General features: G+C 28.9%; 1 protein-coding gene across 2 annotated transcripts in view; it reads left to right on the forward strand.

Moving 5' to 3' along the window:
- Positions 1 to 20,218, forward strand: part of LOC129963110 (receptor-type guanylate cyclase Gyc76C-like) — a 426,844-nt gene that overhangs the window by 230,609 nt on the left and 176,017 nt on the right. For both annotated transcript variants that reach the window (XM_056077187.1, XM_056077197.1), the window contains 4 exons: positions 3,274 to 3,520; positions 8,437 to 8,586; positions 14,153 to 14,328; positions 15,492 to 15,633. In XM_056077187.1, the coding sequence (XP_055933162.1) occupies positions 3,274 to 3,520; positions 8,437 to 8,586; positions 14,153 to 14,328; positions 15,492 to 15,633 (715 nt within the window). The remainder of the gene's footprint in view (positions 1 to 3,273; positions 3,521 to 8,436; positions 8,587 to 14,152; positions 14,329 to 15,491; positions 15,634 to 20,218) is intronic.

The following is a 20,218-nucleotide window of genomic DNA, read 5'->3' on the forward strand; positions in this document are numbered from 1 at the left end:
CACATTATATATACTTGCAAAAGAGTAAAATTGTCCTATCAGAACCACCAGAACTCCGCTACAGTTGTAAGAAAAACTCTGCTGTATGAAGTGGATACAAAGAAATCCAGTGTTTCTATTTTCTCTCAATAGGATGGTATTGGAATTTGAAAAAAAACTGGGGAATATAAGATTGTTCAACAACGAACAAAACGTCAAAAAATGTGGCCGATCCAATTGCTGAAGCTGGCAGTCTGTTGCCACATGATAGTGTGAGTGTGACAGTTGTTACCAGTGGATTGTATTGTCATATTGGATATGTCATATGTCGAAAAATCTTACGATTTATTTTGCATTTTTATTCTTATAAAATCGATCATATGTATCTATTGTAGGAAGAAGGCCCAGTTCGTAAAATTTTTTCATTCCGGTTCCTTTCTAGAATGGCGGTTGTCGTAATTACTCATAGAATGTTCCGTTAAGTGATGAAGACGGCTATTGCCTCATTGTGAAGTTAAAAACCTACAGTCATCGAATTTCAGCAGTTGAAAATCTTCACGTATCCTGGAACAACCCTTATAACCTAAAAAAGTATGTTGTAGTTTTACAGCAACCCTATCACTGAACATTTTTTTTTTTTTTTTTTTTTTTTTTTTTTGAAGAGATAACAAAAAATGGAATCGAAACATTTTCAGTCATAGGATAATGGCATCGTGATAGGATGAGTAATTTTTTAATCCAACTTCAGCAGCATGGAGGCTTTCAGGACATCATTTTCATTATTTCGTATTCCTCACATTGATCGTTGGTAGACAGCATTTCACAGATGCACGAGTGGTGGTGAATCGTCATTTTCCAATAGTTTCAACTCCTCGTCCGCTGGATATCTCTCCTTGCAACTGTCGATTGTAGGTATCCGGAACAATAATACCTACCATGAAAGGTAAATATCTGCCCCAAATCTGAAGGGCAGCATTCAACGCCATGTTCTTAGTATTCCGGCTGATTTACTCCAGTTGGCTATGGAAAATATGGCTTTCCGATTGGAGCATATTGTTGAACGTTTAGGGGGACATATTGAACAGTTTGAATGTTACTTCTTTTTATTGTATTTAACATTTCTACAGCATATTAAATATTTTTATGTATATTAGTACGTCACTTATTGATAAATTTTAGTATTAATTTTTTATTTAATAAATGTCAAACTTATCGTTTGATATAACAGTAATTAATTTTTTCCTTATTTTGATCAATGGAATGCATTCTGGAGCATTCAGATGTGGAAAATACTTATTTCCTATACAATGTTCTTTTATCGTTTTCATGAATTATTTTTATCTTTGTGCCCTTAAGTATTTTTCTAAGTTTACCTTAAGATTTCAAAGTATTTAGGATGAAATCGAGATTTATGTTGTGTTTCAATATATATGATGATTAATATTGCTTCTTATATATAATATAAGAAGAACATATAATATATAATAACATATACTTCAAAGAAAGGTTTATTTTTGTTTAGCAAAACATTTCTATCCCCCCCTTCTTTTAAATAGTTTTTTTAATTAGATAGCTATAAGCATTGCGAAAAAAATGTGAATGTATTATTTTCCCATTTTATTCTCAAACAATGCAAACAAAATAATGTATTCTGTATAATATTTCAATCATACATAATAGTGATGAATACATCGTTTTATTATGGTTTTAACAAGCAAATTATCTAACTGTATTTCTTAACTTTATCCTTTAAAAGTTCACTTTCATTATAAACATATAATAGTCTGAATCTCTCCGAACTTTTATTATAAGGTAAAAAGATACTTTCTAATATTGAAAAACTTTTTCAAAATGCATTTTGTTTGGAAGTTCATTTTTTCTCATTGTATTTCCTATCTATCAAAATTTCGAGTAATAAATTTTAATCATTTCATGTTTATATCTTAACATTTCATTATTTGTTTCAAACGAAATTTATAATATTATCAATTTGTATGTAATTCATCTCATTCAAATTCATTTAGAAAAATCAACAGCTTTTTTTTTTTTTTTTGTATCTCAGGAAGATTGATTTTTTTTATCTTCTTAAGATTAAAAATTAAAACTAATTAAACTGCAAACGACGATAAAAAGTGCTTTTAATGTCAACAGAAGAACAAAGTAAAACGATTCTTTGTTATGTTAATAACTTATTCTAAACAAAATCAGCTTTCTGTAAATATAATTGGGTTTTTTTCCATTTATGTTTAATAATAAATTTATCTCATTTCCTCTTCGATAAAAAAAGTATCCGCTTGTTTTATCTTCTTTATGCATTTTTCTAATAAGCGGTCTCATATTTCGTTAAAAAAAAAACTTCTATTTCTTTAAACTGTTTCTGTTTTAAGAAAAGCGAAATGCGAATTTCTGCGAGAAAAAAAGCACGTCTATTTTTGTAGCATTTAAGAATAAAATACTACAAAAAAAATGCTAAGAGTAAAATATTCAGAAATTTCAGAACTGAGCGAGACCTTGAATTTTTCAAACAAAAATTTTCTTATAAAACCAAATAAAAAGACCGAATTTTTTTAAAATTTGTTTAGCCTGATTGCATTTAGCCTACAATTTCTTAAAAATTATACTGTTACATTTAGAAAATCTTATACATTTCATATTTATATATTAAATCACCTAGAAAAAGAAATTAAGATGCATAAATTAGTAGCGATGTATTTTTTATGCTATAGGGCATTTCATTATGAAGAAAAATGATTTTAAAAATTTTGCTACCGTTATTTTATTTATTCAAGGTCATATTTTAACTTTACTATTACTTTTCGTTATCATGCGTCATAATTTAGATAGATTAGGGCGTTTATCAAACAATGCTAGGATTATTAAAATATGGAAAATATTATGGAAAAATACTTGCAATTCAGAAAGTTATTGGCTATCCTTTGTTGAATCGTTAAATATACATCTTCAGAAACAAAAGTAAAAAGGATTTATTCAGATTAAAATCCACAATTTTATTCGCAGCTCGCATTTTCACACTCAAGCGTACTCGCATAGAAGAAAATATGTTATACTTCCGATTTCGCCTAGCGGATGAATTGCTTGCGCATGCTCAAAGGTAAACACGCGCATGGAGTGATCTGCTTCACCACACTTTCATCATTTGCTGTAATTTTGTTTATATTTGCTTTACATTTTAACAGCAAAGTATTTTTGCATTTGAATGAGAGTAGTAAGTTCTGCACAAGAAAGAATTGATGATTGTGATCTGTAATTTTTGCATTGTTTCCTTTCTTTCAGGTCACCAGTTCCGTCTACGAGCTACTTCGTTATTACAAATGGTACAAATTCTCCATCATCTTTGACAGCTCTGAACTGTACGATGCCGTATATCGGAGCCTGGAGCGGGGCCTCCGTGAGCCTTTTGTCATCACGAATAGGGCAAGTTTTCAGAATACCCGAATCTGTTGTTACAACAAAATGGAGAAGAATTGCTGCTTTGATCCCTTTGTGAAAATAGTGCAAAATACTTCTACCAACACCAGAAGTAAGCACGTATTTTATGTTTCTTGATTTAGATTTGATAAAACTTAGACCAATTACTTTTTTTATGCAATTTTAAGATTTTTTAATATTTTTTTTTTCTGTTCCATCTATGAAATATAAAGAAAATAAGCGGAAATAATGCAATAAAAAACGCGATTAATATTCCTATGAGAGTAAATTAAAGATCGCTATTAGTTTCCCTAATACAGAATTTCTCCCTAAAGTACTTTTTGGGGTATAAACTTAAATTTAAAAAATATAATAAATTACACTAGGGAAATTTTACATCGCCTTTGAAAAAAACGTGGATTTTTATCAGCTTTTCGATGAAATCCGTCTACTAAAACTTTGTTTGTTCGTCCAACCGTATGAATACGAAAACTCATAAATATAATGGACTAAATAAATAAAATTCAGTCTATAGATTCTGTAATTTGGATTGTTGCCCCATATCAAATTTTGGACCAAATTTTATCAAAGTGTTTACTTGGTTGTAACTCCTTTTGCTCATGCATAACACAGAATATGATAGCACAGAAGAAATAATGATTTAGATGTAAAAATTGAGTGCATGAACTTAGTATGAAAATTTTAGTTCATTTAAAAATACAAATGAACTTGCGCACGCTTGAGATAAAAATATAAAATGAGCCATAAGATTTTTCATACAGTGGAATATGGCATATCCAATAAACGGGAAACAACCTGCGTACTCACACTAGCGGCGACTAACTGTTAACTTCTACAACTGTGATAGCTATTTTGTTTTTCGACGTTAAAAAACGGGAGTTGTTTTCATTCTTTACCTGAAAAAATGCAGTAAAATAATGCTGAAAAAGGCAGTTGTTTCTAATTTCTGTAACATTTGGTTTAGAACGCATGGAGACATTGGTCCTCTTTGTAGCCGTTTTATGCGAGTGAATTCTTTTACAACTGCAACTAAGTTCTGCTGGTACTTGTGCCAATAGCGCGTCTCTTGCATCTTATTCATAATGTTCAGAAAATTAACTAATGATCATACGGAATACGCCTTATTTTTAACCAAAGAATTATGCTAATAGACACGCGCTTTAACACAAATCATACTTCACATTTTCAATATAATCAGATAAGAACTATTTGTGCTATCTATTGGTGAATTTTGGTAATAAAATTACATCGTTGAATTATCTGTAGCTGCTATTTTATCTCATTTAGTTCACATAGAACACATTTAGTTCATTTAGAACACATTCTTTTGAGCCCTCTGAAGGGGAAGATTTTCAGATCTATGAAAGTATTCTTGAAGGGTTGTAAAAGCTTTTATAATATAGTGCACATGTAAACAAATATAAATAAGCCTTTTAATAAATAAAGAAATTTATTATCTTCAATTCTTCCATGAAGTTTAGTTTAGTTATAGTAATGTCCCGTTTTTATGTAACACAACGGCTATTTTGGGACTGATCTCTTAATTTTGAACCATGGTTAGATAATGAGGATGGCATCTGAGCTGGCACCGCCTCTCCAAACCTCTAGGACACACTAGTGGATAGGACATTTAGCCCGACGGAATTAACTTGCATCAAAACCGCTTATATAATGGTTCTTCGGTGGAATCGGGTCCGGAACTCTCACGCCCCGAAAGACGAAACCTTACACTGCGGCCAGATTCCTCCCTGTTATCAGTCGCTCTCAGAACCTTATACTGCTCATAAAAACTATTAAATAGCTGCAACAGAAATTTATTCGCAAATCAATCAGATCATGAAATATATACGCGTGAAATATATTCCCAGTTCCTAGAATTAGGCACATAATAGTAAAATTTCTTCATATATAAAATTAAGGGAAAAAAAAAACACTGCTGATCCATGCTTTAACAACGATTTAATATAATACATTTCAAAAAATGTTTTTTCAAGTATTTAGTAGGAATGTATATTAGCTCTCGAAGTAGGATGATTCATACTCCTAGAAGTATAAACTTTCCGTTTAAATTGTAGAAATTTCTTCATACAAAGTTTTTTTAATCTGCAATAAAACTCTTCAGTACTGTATTTATATACGTGCAGTTAAATACTAGACCAACGTGTTCAGTTACGTCTACCATGTAATTGTGGCCCATGAATCAACCTTCCATTAAATCCAACAATCATGACGAACAGTAATTTACTTTTTACCAAAGATGTATTTGCTGTCTTTCTTTAACCCAACAAACTTTTCCAAATTTCGTTCTTGATAACCAACAAAGCTTTAAGTCTTTTCTTTTTGAATGATTGTTAATTTATCAAAAGACGTTATGTAAAGATCATTTAGTTGCATAATTACTTATCTAAATCGCCTTTTGAGGGATTAATCAATAAATGATTCACATAAAAGTCTGCTGTGACTTTCTTTTTGACTCTCTAAGAGTTTTCAAACAAATGGTGAAAGGTTATTCGAAAAGCTCTTTTAAATTGTTTTAGTGATCACATTAAGCATATTCAAATGAGAAACATTTTTGTTTCCAGTCGAGTCCTTTTATGTGATTGTTTCTCACCTTGAAGAAATTCTTTAATGTCTACATAAATGAAGCTTTTTCCGATTATCCTATTTTCAACATTGTAGTCTTTTAAAATTAAATTAAGGTTATTCTTAGGTGAACGCTGTGCTTTTCATGAACAACGAGATTCCTCCGTGTATCAATGTATTTAACTTCTCATCAATTGATTTGGATTAGTCTCTCATTGAGAGAATTGAATTTGCTTATAAGCAGGCATTTCCAATAAAAGAAAAGAAACGCAGAAAAAATATCCCATGCTGTCATAAAATTTTCAAAATTTAACTATTTGTCAATCATATTTCACAGCAATAAATATTTGCGTTGTAAAAAGAAAATGATAGCTGCTATCTGATTCTTTAACTGAGAATACATGTAATGACATATATGTGTAATATATTATTTTTCTGACTACCGAGAATATTTGTGCACCTATTATAAGCCTGTTTTAATTAGCGAGTAAAATGCGTATGCATATATTTTGTAGAAGACATACAAAGAATACTTTAAGACATATCGTATCCTATGAAAGATACGATATGTATCTTTCATGGGATGGTATCTTTCATAGGATAGGTTTCAAGGCATGTACTGTTTACTTATTTATTATTCACCTCCGAGGGAGCACCTCAGATATGAGGATCAGAAACTTCCGTAATTATGGTTGGTTCTTACCGCCCTGGTGGGTACAAAAATGACATGGGGCCGTTTCCCTCTACCTATAAATGATCGTACTTCCTACGGGCAGGGTGGTACCGTAGCTGGTTAGGACTTTAACTTGGGTCATGTGAATGCTACTTGATTGTCTGATTAATTAGATACTTCTATGTACCTTAGGGCTTGCCTTAGTTGTTCGTTGTGATATTCAGATGTTAAACATATACTCTGTGTATTTATAGTAAGATATATAGATGCAGTTATTTATCATATGGAATTACAATGGTACAGTTTGAGGTAGTGAACTCTTTCTTTCAAAATTAAAATCATATTCTGTTCGATGTTCAGCATACTTCTTCTTAAGTTACATCATTAAAAGGATGTTGGCTCATAGTAATTGACGATTAATTTTTTATTTAAATAGTATTGAATATTTACCAACGTCTCATTCTTAATTTATCTTATAATCGACTTTATAATATGTATCTGGCTGACGTATAAATCTTGGAAATATTGTGCATTAAAATTTTTTTTAGAATGTTTTGAGAACACAAGTATATCTCTAAATATCTATTTTACAAATACCAATATAAATTTAGTACAATTGCCTGTATGCTTCTGTCCTTTCTAGATTTACTTACATTTTACAGTATGTTAATAGAAAATTATTATAAAATAGAATATATATATATATATATATATATATATATATATATATATATATATATATATATATATATATATATAGCTCTATTATTTATTTAGATATTTCTTGGTTTCCAATTAAGTTACAAAAATATACTAAATGATTAAGTTTACAATAGGCAATCCAGACTATATCACATGCCAAACTAATAAAGTTATATTATATGCCAAACACCATACTAATAAATAATTCTTTATAAATCTAAGGTGCTTCCATTATTTTGATAACCACCTGTATATATGACGGATAGTAAGTGGAATACGATTTCGAATTTGGAACACGAAAATGAAGCCAAATGATAAATTGTTTAAATATGGCCGTTTTGATATGGAGACATTACGAATGAAGAATCACCTTATACATTTCAGTTGAATTTCAGATATGCGTGAACGTTGTATTTTATGAATAATGATTGAATTTGCAATTTTATGCAATTCCTTCGGATAAAACTGTTATGAAAGTATGGCCCCAAGGTTGACCCAACTAAGTAAAACTGTTGGGCCATTAATATTCGTATTAAATGTGAGCATTGACTTTTACGAATATTGATTAAATTACTTTTAATGGATTATTTGAGAATGCAACTCACTACAATCAATGGCAACTGAAGTTGGCAGTATAGGGAAACTATACTTCACCTCATTCCACTCTGTCAAATAACCTTGATTATGATAATATACATTTTAGCTTTATTGCTATATTCAAAGGATATATAATTTACTGTATAGAAATTATCTTAAAACTATTGATTGATTTTATATTCAGTGAAACTCCACGCCTCTAGCAAAAGTTGTCATGTCTTACTTTTTGTAGTCCTCAAATAATAAAAACATTAATTACTTTACTCAGTGGTGAGAATACTTACTTATATTTCTACATTTAATATTTATTTATACTTCTGTATTTATCGACTGGTATTCAAATTAGTTATTACCTTAAAATTTGCTCTGATGATTTGGTTCCTGATTTTTTTTATACGTGACTGCAGATTATATGTAATATATTTTAATTTTTGTATTAATTTTCCTTTCAGTTTATGTATTCTTGGGAGACAAGACTGATCTCGGTAAATTTCTTACTGCCCTTCAAGTTCGTGGTCTTCTAGTCACCGGAAATTACATGGTTTTATACATAGATATAGAAAGCTATACAGAAGACATGGCTCACAAGTATTTCAGATTACGTAAGTAGAAAAAGAATTTTTTCAATAACTGTTTTTTTTGCGAGAAGTTAAATGTGAAATATTAAAATGTGAAATAATTAATGTTTATAAAAATATTTATGAATGAGTGTAACCTTCTTAAATTTGAAAATTTTTAGCTGCGCACACATCTGGTATTTTCTCTAAATATTCATTTGTGATATCTATGTCAATATATCCTTATCAGTTAAGAGTTTGAGGACGAAAACTGATACTGTTATTAAACTTTCATTAGAGTGTGAAAATCATTAGTATATTTTTAATTATTTCTATCTTTTTCTTATTGTTCCATAAATCAACATAAGTCATAAGTCAGTGGTAAAAACATTAATAGAATATTAATAGTTAATTGTTATTAGTTTTTAAACTATTAGTATGTAAAGTAATAATCAGACGTCCAGACTAGATTGGCTTACCTTTTTTTTCTGTGTTTTTTTTCCTTTGAAAAAAGAGTACCAATTTCGTACAAATTTCATTTCAATGGATTATTGCAAATTTTTATTCCTAAGAAAAAAAGGATTAATTTTTTATTTTTAACGGATCCAAAAAAAACCTTTTAGTTTTTTTAACAATAAATAATTATTAATTTAAAATTTCAACTTTCTCTCTAAATATAATTATACCTGATGCCCCGATATTACAGTTCTGATTCTTTATTACACTTTATTATCCAGGATTGTCCCAATTTTTTATTCTTAAATGAACAATTCATTTAAAAAATTAGTGAAGTTAAATTTTTACAGAAAGTAACGTTTGAAGAATTTTTCTCACTAATTTGATTATACTAAATAAATGATCATCTTAATATGTTTAATGGTAAAAATACAAATGTGGGAGAAAATGTTGTGAAAATAGTAACAAAAATATTATTTATGACATTTACATGAATTTAATAATTTTTTTTAATTAAACAATAAATTATAATCGTTATCGAATTTTTCTTTGATTCGTTAATTTTTGTTGAATTCGTTTGTAATATTTGTTAAATATTTTGTACTGTGCAGATCTTTCCTTCAGCGTGTTCCTGCCTTTATTTAGCGCTTTGATTGAGACTCAGAAAATATGTTAATTGGAGTTAAACTTACATTTACCTCATAATTTTTATGCAACTTTATGCAATTACTTAAAAAAAATAATTTAAAATTCGGATACGAAACAAAATGAATTAATTGGTAAAATAATTAATAAAAAGTCTAATCTCTTAACGAACAAAAATCATTTTTTATAAGTGCATTCTCAAAAATTAATCTCGGAAAAATCACTATTTTTAGTAAATTTTGATGTGATTAAATCTGAAGAACAACAGATTAATTAGTTTCTTACCAAATACAGTAGTTACCTACACATCTACTTTCTAAGTTGATCCTTGAAAATGAAATCTATTGCCAACGTTTAATGTTAAAAAAAGCAGACTGTGGATAAGTTATACTAGTTTTAGAAATTTTATTTACCGTATTATTTCAGAACTTTTCTAAATTCAAACTAGTTCTAAACTCTGAAACAGTATTTTTTTTTCATAAATAACGCTATAATAATCGTTACAGAATTCTTTTGTTCTTGGTTAAAGTTAGATTAATTATTATTTACTTAGGCTTATCAATACCATAACAGGGCATGTCTATATTTTATTTTATTATACCTAATAATAAAATCAGAAGTGTTTCTATTTTTAAATTTGTTTTTATTATTAAATTTATGAATGAAAGTAAGTTGTTTAGTATTGTATATTCTGTATTTTTTTAAAGAAAAAATATACTGAAAGGAAACAAAGGTTTTGAACTATACTATTTTTGGTATAGAAGCCACGGTAAATTTAAAGCTCTTGAGAAAGATTAATTCAGGATAAATATTGCATATTTATATACTTAACTGAACGATGATGAACGTTATGAGAAGAAAGAGTTTTAATCCTAGTTCCTTTTAAAATTTAGATGTATCAAACCTGTGTTTTCGAACCGTATTTCTTTCAATAAAACCTTCAGAATATTATTATATGTGAAATTTGAAATTAAAAATTCATAAGCTTTAGAATTATCTCAGGCTTATCACATCAGACAGAGGTTTTAAAATTTAATTTAGGAAATTTAGAATGCGCCATCAACATTTTAATCTCAATGTATATTCCTGCAAACACTCTGACTGAAATGTTTATATGGTAGTTCTTAAAATAAATATTCATTAAAAATTCGTTCTAGGGATTTTTCGCTTTTTGATTAAAGTGTAAACGAGACAAATGTTTATAAATAATCATATATATCATTGCTTTAGTATCTGCCGATACGTGTGTATATCATATTTTGCACATGTTTGTACTAGCAGAATATATTTTATATGTTATAATTATTTAAAAACAACTTTGTTAACTTTTCCGAATTAAATAATAGGAAACGAGTTTCATATTTATACGGAATTTGGATTCTAGTTAAATCCACGTCCATAGAGAAGGTAAAATGCTAAATTTAAATTGTTATTCAATTTTTCCTTCAAGTAATTCAAAATATTTCATTTCCCCTTTTCAATATTTATTGAGAAGTTAATTAGATTTCGCCTGAATTATCTACCGTTCGTGTTTATAAGTATTTAAAAGGACTGAGTTTTGTTAACAGCATTGAAACAATTGGGTAAAATCAATTATCCATATTAGACACAAAGTTCTAAACTGCTTAAAATATATTTGCGTTATTAAAAGAATACTATTATTATACCAGAAATGCTTTAATACTCAATTACTATCCCTTAAACTCTCCACCCCCCCCTTCGAAAAAACAAAGAATTGAATTTATGTTATTGAGAATTGAAGTTATGAATTTTTCGGAGAATAGCTGTTAATATTAAAATATTTTTCTAATAAAGGTTTTGAAGAATGATGTTCTATAACGAGAACGTATTATATTTAAACAGCTTATCTAGTTCGAATAAAAAAAAAAGATGTCCAAAAATAGATTATTTCCTCGAGTTATTTGAGAAACAGATTATTTGATCAGTTTCTCCTCTTAGTTGCAAACTACTTATATTAAGCATAAGCTCTATTATTTTGTAACCTGCATGTTTTACTAAACACATACTAAGTATAAGTAGTTCGCAAATCCATACTTGTATTTATATTTTCATGAAATAATATTGACATTTGTAATATCTGAAACACCTGCTTATTTCAAGATTAGAATTTTAAAATCAAAATAAAAATATCTTCCATTAACTTTAGAGAGTACGCAGTTAAATTGCAATAAATGAAAATACAACTTAACGTACTGATAAAGAGAAATTACTTTGTATGGAAAAGAAACTGAGAAATATGAAAAAGGATTAGTTTGAAACTTTATTATCCATTTGCTTAAGCACGTTCTATCGGCTATAAAAACCAAGTTTTGTAATTAGCGAAGAATTATGAAAATGCGTAATAATTATTATTATGAAGAAGATTCTTCCCAATTTTTTTTATCTTCATTGCTTGTGTTTCCTAATTAGAGGAAAATTTTCTTTTTCTATCTCATTCACTCAATATTTTTTATCCAGCGACCTAAAAAATATTTCTTCCTTTCTTATTGGAATAATGTTCCTCAAAAGGATGTCCCTCCCCTCCAAAAAAAAAAATAGATATATTTTTTTTATCCATTTTCCCCCCTTCCAAACAGATCCTAATAAGAAATCGCCTAAATTAGATCGATCATTTGGTAATAAAAAAGAAGCACGAATGCTAATTGGAGAAAGTTCAGGAATTGGAAGTACTCCAACTTAATTATTTCAAACTAGTGTTATAAAAAGTCCAGAAATTATTTAAAAAACAAAAATCAAATATTAGCCCTAAAACATCACGAAAAAGCCTCTTTTGATTAAAAAAAAAAACCTATGATCAACTTAATAATCATTGCATGAAAAAATATTAAATCCCAGGTCGAAGCTTGTACTGGGAATATGTCTTGATTGATTCTTTAGTAATCTACACGTTTAAAAGAATATATCACATTCAGTTTTTTATTTTTTTGTTTTTATTTCTGTGCCTGAATTTAGTAAGGTGTCTGATATTAAATACTGTATTAAATTCGGAAAGACTTAAAGAAAGATTTAGTCATTTTGATATAGTCGAATTATAAATTGCGTAACGTGTATTATCAAATATTATTACACAAAGTTTTGTAATCTTTATATTTTGACCTTGATCATTCTTTCCATCCACCTGTGTTTCTTCGCAATAATCAAAATAAATTTAAAGATTAAAAACATAAAAAAAATTTTTAATGTTTTTTCTGTATTTTAATTTTTTTTCTACATATTAATGGACGATAATAAATATTTACGAATTATTAAGAAGAAAATATTTTTATGAAAACCTTGTGCGATTTCAATTGCACATCTGAAATGACTCACATTTGCATTGAGCATTTGTTACATGCTTTTCAATGTAATTCAAAAAATAAAGTATGACATATGCGTGTATTAGGTCTGTTACATACGATAGAAGAAAATCAAAACTAAATAGGGCAACTTTTTTTTAATCCCTGAACTATGAATTCGTTGCCAGTAGGCATGAACTTTTTTGTTTATAGGCTGCTGATGCGATAGGTGTCATGCATGATATAAAAATAATTCAAAACACTCTATAGGTCTGAGTGACGAATTTACAGTTACCAAATTAAGCAAGCTAGTACTCCTCTGTAATAGGTTTTTAATTAAAAATTAAGCAAAATTTTAATATTTTCTCATATAACTTAAGATTATGTTTTTAGACAATTACGTTAAAATTAACCTTTAAACCACGTTAATTTTTTTAAAAAAATTACTTGACATCAATTTTATTTCCTGCTTCTTTTTCTCTTACAAAATATTTTAAATATTTTTCAGTTGTATTTTTTCACTATTTTCTTTACTTTATTGTTTTCATTATACAGAAGCTCGTTGGATAATATTCTTTTAAGAATAATATGAAGACAATTGAATCAACCTTAAAACATCACGATACTAAGATGTTTCGGACTAGGGGTCCGAAGTCTTTTTTTTTTTTTTTAATATTTTAAAAACCATTTTATGATTTAGCTTTGTTGAAAAATAATCGTTTTAATTTTTTTTAAAAAAATATGAAAAAATTATAAATGGAGAAGTAAATATTTATAATGCGAAGGAAATTTTAAGATAGATCTTTGTAGCATTTCTGTAATAATTTTTTTTTAAAGCACTCGAAAATGCGTCATATATAAACATTTTTTTAATGAAGGCCCTTTTTTTACTCGTGTTAGTTTTTTTTTACATTTCGCTACCATGACCGCGACAACAAAAATGGTCATGTGATTGTTTTTAGTAAACAATTGTAAGTATTTCCCCATTTATATACCTGCTTTTTTCATTAAAACACGTTCGATATCTTTTCGATGTTGTTTGATATTCTGAATATCGGGTAATATCGTTAAAATATCGGGACAATGTTGCTTAGCATTTTGTGCTAATAGGGATGTAAAGTATTATAATATGGGTATTTTTACAAATATATTATAATATGGATACGTTTATAAATATGTTTTAACTTTTTAACTTTATTTTATTTAAATTCCAGACGAAATCGGCGGTGATGAAACGGTGATGATGGCTGCGCAGTCTCTACTCGTCCTGGTGTCAACTCCCCCTCGTGGAGATAAGTACCAAGAATTCCAGGACAAAGTGAGGGAATACAATGCCGAAGAACCTTTCAAGTTCAAGGCCTCTGAGATATTCGATGAAGGCTACGTTGCGGTATGTATAGATATCAATATCGAATAAAATATTTTGTTGCTATTTTAGATTGGAAAGTTACGATTCAAACCTTGTTTATACTTGATACTAAAAGATTCATATATCTGGGGAGGGAGGGGGTGAGAGGTATTTCGAGCATTAAAAATTAGAATGGAACAGTATTCTTATAATATGCAGAAAACAATACAGTTAATTTAATCTATTAACTTCCAGGGTTACTTTGACATTTTTTAATCGGATGAGTTATACATATATTCAAGTTGTGCAACAATATAATGATATTCAAAAGGAGTATATTTATAAAATGATGAATAAAAACATAACTGAATAAATAACAGATCTTTACTGTCATCTTTAAATTACATATTTATGCACGATATTTCATTATAATATAAAAACTAAACCAAAAAGGCAATGCTTCATATATGATAATTCTTTTCCGTTCAACTTACAATCGAAATTCAAATTTGCTCGCTTGTTGTAAACAAACAAATAACAGAATGCACATTTTTTTGATAAAAATATTACCGACATATACATACCAAATACATCTTTAGAACAGAATGGTGTACGTAAAATTCAAAACTTCTCAAATGGTTGTCATGGAAGCTAATGGGTTAAATTACACTGCAGTGTTATTGAGATAAATATTGGGTTCTAATATACATTACAATGAACGTGTAATGTACAGTATATTGATTTGCTTGTGATATTACAGAAAATTTATTAAAAATTCAAATATTTTTTTTTTATTATTGTTGGTTAATAATCCACTTTTATGAAGTATATCTTTTCTCGTTAAAGTATAAAACCCGTAATTTTATGGAATAAGTAGTGAAAATATTTTATATAATGATGCAAATCTACATTCTAAGAAATAATTGATAAATTATGATCAATTACATCATGAAATAATGAATTCCATATTTTAATGGTAACATATGTTCGTTTAATTGTCAGAATAAAGTCATGTTTTCATTGTATAAAATTGAAAACATAAGTGTTTGAAATACATAGATACGACATTCATCGAGACCTCGGTAGAGCTTAGTTAAATTTTATTAGAACTATTTTGAAATTTTTATAACACTGAATTCATTTCGCCAATTTATATTAAGTTATTAATTAAATAAGTTTTTATCTAAAAGAATTAAAAATTTCAGCACATCACTCCTTATGCTTCTTACTTATACGATGCTGTGACATTATATGCTGATGCCCTTGCAAAAGCCTTGAGGAACGGAACTGATCCTAGGAATGGGAAAGAAATCATGAGAATATTTCGAGAAAGAACACAATACACAAGTGAGTATAAAGTAATAAATATGTTATTTCTGTTTCTACATATTTCTGTTGAAAATTATTTCCTAAAATCTGTGTACCTAATACAATAAATACCATTATATATATATATATATATATATATATATATATATATATATATATATATATATATATATATATATATATATATATATATATATATATATATATATTAGCCCCTTAGCAGGAAATTAGCCCCTTATAACCCTTTAAAGGATTAATTTCCTTATCCCTTTCTAGGGCATAACTTCGGAGCATGGACAAATACATTTTTGGGGTTATTTCATGAAAAAATTATATAAAAACAAAAACGTCGAAATTTCGCTGATTTGTCGTTTAATTTATGAAATACGTTGTCGTAAATATATCTAACAGAGATCTTTCGGAGGAAACTGAAAATGGTAAGCGTATACTTACTACTGAGCTTTAAGGGTAAAAATATCGTCAAATGTCCAATGGTAAATATATTTACCACTTAATTTTATTCAATTTAAAACAATTTCATTCAATTTTTATTTAGTTAGAAATCATGGAATTGCTCGAAATTCAAATTCAGTAATGCCGTACATTAAAATTTGAAGTTCATTCAGTTTTTGATAGGATGGCTGGGAGGATCGCTGCATTCTTAAAAATAAAACTGTTGCAATCTGATGCAATTTTATTAATAACTCTCTAGCGGATAGTTATGAGCGAGGATAGAACCTGGGACCTTGTGATTCGCAGCCCAGTAACATGACCACAATACAAAAGCAATTGCCGGTGTAGCGTAGCTGTTAACTGGCTTATAATCCTTCACCACAGACCACAACTCCTTAACCAAATTTTGAAGAAATAAACTAAAATGTTGTAACTACAATATTCAAATAATCAACACTTTAAAATCAAGTCAAAATATGAATAAAATCATTAACAGGAAGATACTGAATTTTTATGGATACAGAACTAGTCCTACTAGGTACAACAGTTTTCTTAAAACGAGGGAAAAAAAATTGGAGAAAGCAACAACATTTGCAGCACATAGATAAATTAGCATCTTAGTTTGACATATATTTTTGATATTTTGTTCATTATTTTCAATATTGAACAATCTCATAAAAAAAGTAATCTTAAACAATATTATAATTTAAGTATTTGGGATGGTCACTTAATAGAACTTATTATATTACATATGCCAGTGATATTACTTCAGATTTTAATAAAACTAAATTATTCTGAGATATGTGTAGAATTGAAATAAAACAAAGCGCAATATGTTTACCACATCTATTTTCTTATATTTTTGGATTAACTACAGTAAATTACTAAAATTTAAATTAGATATTGTTCGCAGTCGAGTTTTTTTACGAAGAGTTCAATTTTAAACTTATATGACTAGTTTTTATTTTAATGAAACATTTTGCTTTAGCAATAATTCTTACCAGTTTATATTAAATGCGAAATTTTGTGGGTAACATCTTTTTATTCTTCGAAGCAAAGATAAATTGAAAAATTTCTGCGGTAATGAAAAACGTGATAGACATTTTTGTGAAGTTAGTGACAGCTTTAACAAGGCAACAGCTGCGGTTCGAACGTTTTATTTTTCTTATACCACTTCACTTTAAAGTATAAAAGAGAATGTAACTGCTTTCTTTGGAACTAAATTACAACCTTTTGCTTCTAAATTTGACTTCCTTTCATATTGCTTTTTTTTTCTTTTTCTGTCTTCTTTTTATTTCCTTCTAAATGGAAAAGTCTTATTTCACTACTGTACCATAAAATTTAATTAATACTGATTCACGGTCTAACAATTTTAAATTTCTTACCCCAAACCAAACTGAAAATACGAGCTTACAATAAACTGAGAATCATGGCTGAATGAAAGTTGTGAAATCTTTTTTTTAGTTACCCAGATAGATTTTTTTTTCTTTGCCATTTTTTTCTACTTTTGTTTTAAATTTCTCCCCCAATGCGTTTTTTTAGAATTTTATGAAGATGAGGTTTTTTGGTTCATTAACACTAATATTTTGAAAAATAAAGAGTTGTATATGTTGAAAAATAATGGTGCAACAATTTGTTATAAATACTAATTAAGTCTTATCTTAATAGCGTATATTTATCTTATTAAATGGCAGACATATGAAGTTTCACTTTGAGAAAAAGAAGACTGAGATCTCCTTTTTTAAATGAAAAAATAACTGCTTATAAAAAATGTAATTATTTATACTCATATACTTTTATTATAGATAGTGATATAATTTCAGCATTTATTTCTTAAGAATGTTGGTTATTTTTCATTATGAATTAATAGCTTTTAATCAGTGTTCTATTTTATTTCTGTTATTAATTTAAAGCTTATATTATTGTTAAAGCGCAATATCATTCAAAATTATTAATAAGGGAATTATTAATTGTAGTTAAGAATATATGACATTTTTATTTCAATTTTTAATGAGAATTTGTTATTGTTTATAATGGCACTTGACACGGACAAACTCGCTGCCAAAGTCAGCGATTTTAAGCCAAGGGAGCGTCTCTTGTTTTAGTAGCGCCAACTAGGGCCAAGAGTACGTCTTCGCTACTTACGCATCACATTCGCTTGCGCAGAACCTTTTTACAGGGGGGGGGGCACATTCAAACATCTCACAGGTAGAACAGATGAAGAACAACCATGCCCAAACCGGGTCTCGAACCCATGACGCTCAGGTCACGGGTAAGACGCGCTACCCCTATGGCAGCACGCCGGCATGAAAATTTGTAAAATTATTTAGTATTATATTTAAAACTAATTCCAGTAATTTCTGAGAAATTTATTAGAAAATGTAAAATGTACAATTTGGCTTCCGCATTTTTTTCTCCAGCATTTGAGGCTTTATTTTTAAAAAGTGATCGCTTATTGATAATTCAAAGTACTGTCCATCACTAGCTACTACTTTATGCCGTCTTTTTTGTCAAGTGTCAGATATCATCTCGGAAAAAGGATACGTCTATTGATGCGATCCACGTATTGATTTAGTTTCGGATTTCTTCAGAAAATTGGAAATGCTCATCAGCCAGGCCATCTGGCATCTGTTGAAAACAAATTGTAGTCAGATGTTGCAACGTCTAGAGAAAACGGCGCATGGGCTAAGACCGCCCTCTTTAGCGTTTCGTAGTATGTCATGACTGATCTTGAGACGTGTGGCTAAGTGAATGTGTCTGGAGGACAATTCTGTCGTGTCTTCTTTCTTGATATTGTCGCCGTTTCTTCTCCAATGCTTCGTTCAAATAAAAGCATTCGATCCTATCGCGTGTGATGATTTCATTTGATTTCAGCATTTCATAAAATGCTAGTCGAGCTAGTTCCACAAATGCAAAGCATAATCTTGGCATCGTGAACATTCGGTTCGACGTGGATGCACATTCTATCATTCTCCATGATTTTCTGCACTTGGGATTATCGTAGTGGACCCCTTTTCTATAGTCAGCCAAAATACGACACAGAAATTCTTGTCGGTTATGTTTTTGAAGCTGCTCTTCTCGAGCAAAGAAGCGCTCTTCTACATCTCTCGGTTTGAACTCCTGCGGAATCCATTCTCTTTGCTTCTGTCTATTCCCATGGCTTTGAGATGTTCTGAAATGGCTTTCTGAGTCACTCCTAATGATTTTGCCAATTCTTCTTGCGTTTGACTTGATGAGTCTTCATCATGTCGGGCCTTGAAATCAAAATGGCCGCTCTTGAAGCGTTGAAAACACTCGAGGACATGAATAGACTCACTGTAAACATTCGAAAGCATTCTATGCTCCTCAGTTGCAATTTTCTTCAACAGAAGCAGAAAATAAAAACTTCGTGCAAATGGCGGCGAATGCAAAGTTGCCCACCTAATATGTATAAATTATTCTCCGATGTGAAAAGTTTGAATGATTTATATAAAAAAAATGAAACTACGTTTTATCTGTTATTTTGAAAGATAATGAAAATTCACTACTTTTGGTGTTTTTAGAGCAATTCAAATAATTTAGATATAATATAATATAGATTTCTAATAGGACAACCTATTATGGTGGCTTTCATGACATTTTCCCACGACAATTGTTGTGCAAGTACTACAATCATGGCCCCCAGAACAAATCGTGGATTAAAAATTTGTATGTAAAAGCATATTATCTTTGAATAATAACTAATATTGATGTTGGATGATATATTGTAGGAAGAATAGAAATTCTAGTCAAATTATGGAAGCCTATCTGGCTCAAAAGTGGAAGAAATGTTGGGATAGGAGCTTAAAATTTTTATTTCACAGTAATAATTTAAACATATATTTTTGTTATAGTTTAAGTAACTTATATTGGGTAAAATATCAGCTCAGTGATGTTCAATTTTTAATTTCTATTAAATAGAGGAGCATAAATATATGCAAACTTTGCATGGATATTAATATAAAGCATAAAGTACAACTTTGTTGTTTATTGGAAATCAAAAATAACAATTGAAAGTTTAAATAAAGCACAGTTACAAGTGTTTAATGTGAGTCCCTCCAGAAACCTGAAGGATTTTGATATTATAAAATAACTAATTCCACATTTTTTTAAGCATCTGTGTTATGACGCT

This window comes from Argiope bruennichi, chromosome 1, assembly GCF_947563725.1.
Source record: "Argiope bruennichi chromosome 1, qqArgBrue1.1, whole genome shotgun sequence".
Classification (NCBI taxonomy): domain Eukaryota; kingdom Metazoa; phylum Arthropoda; class Arachnida; order Araneae; family Araneidae; genus Argiope; species Argiope bruennichi.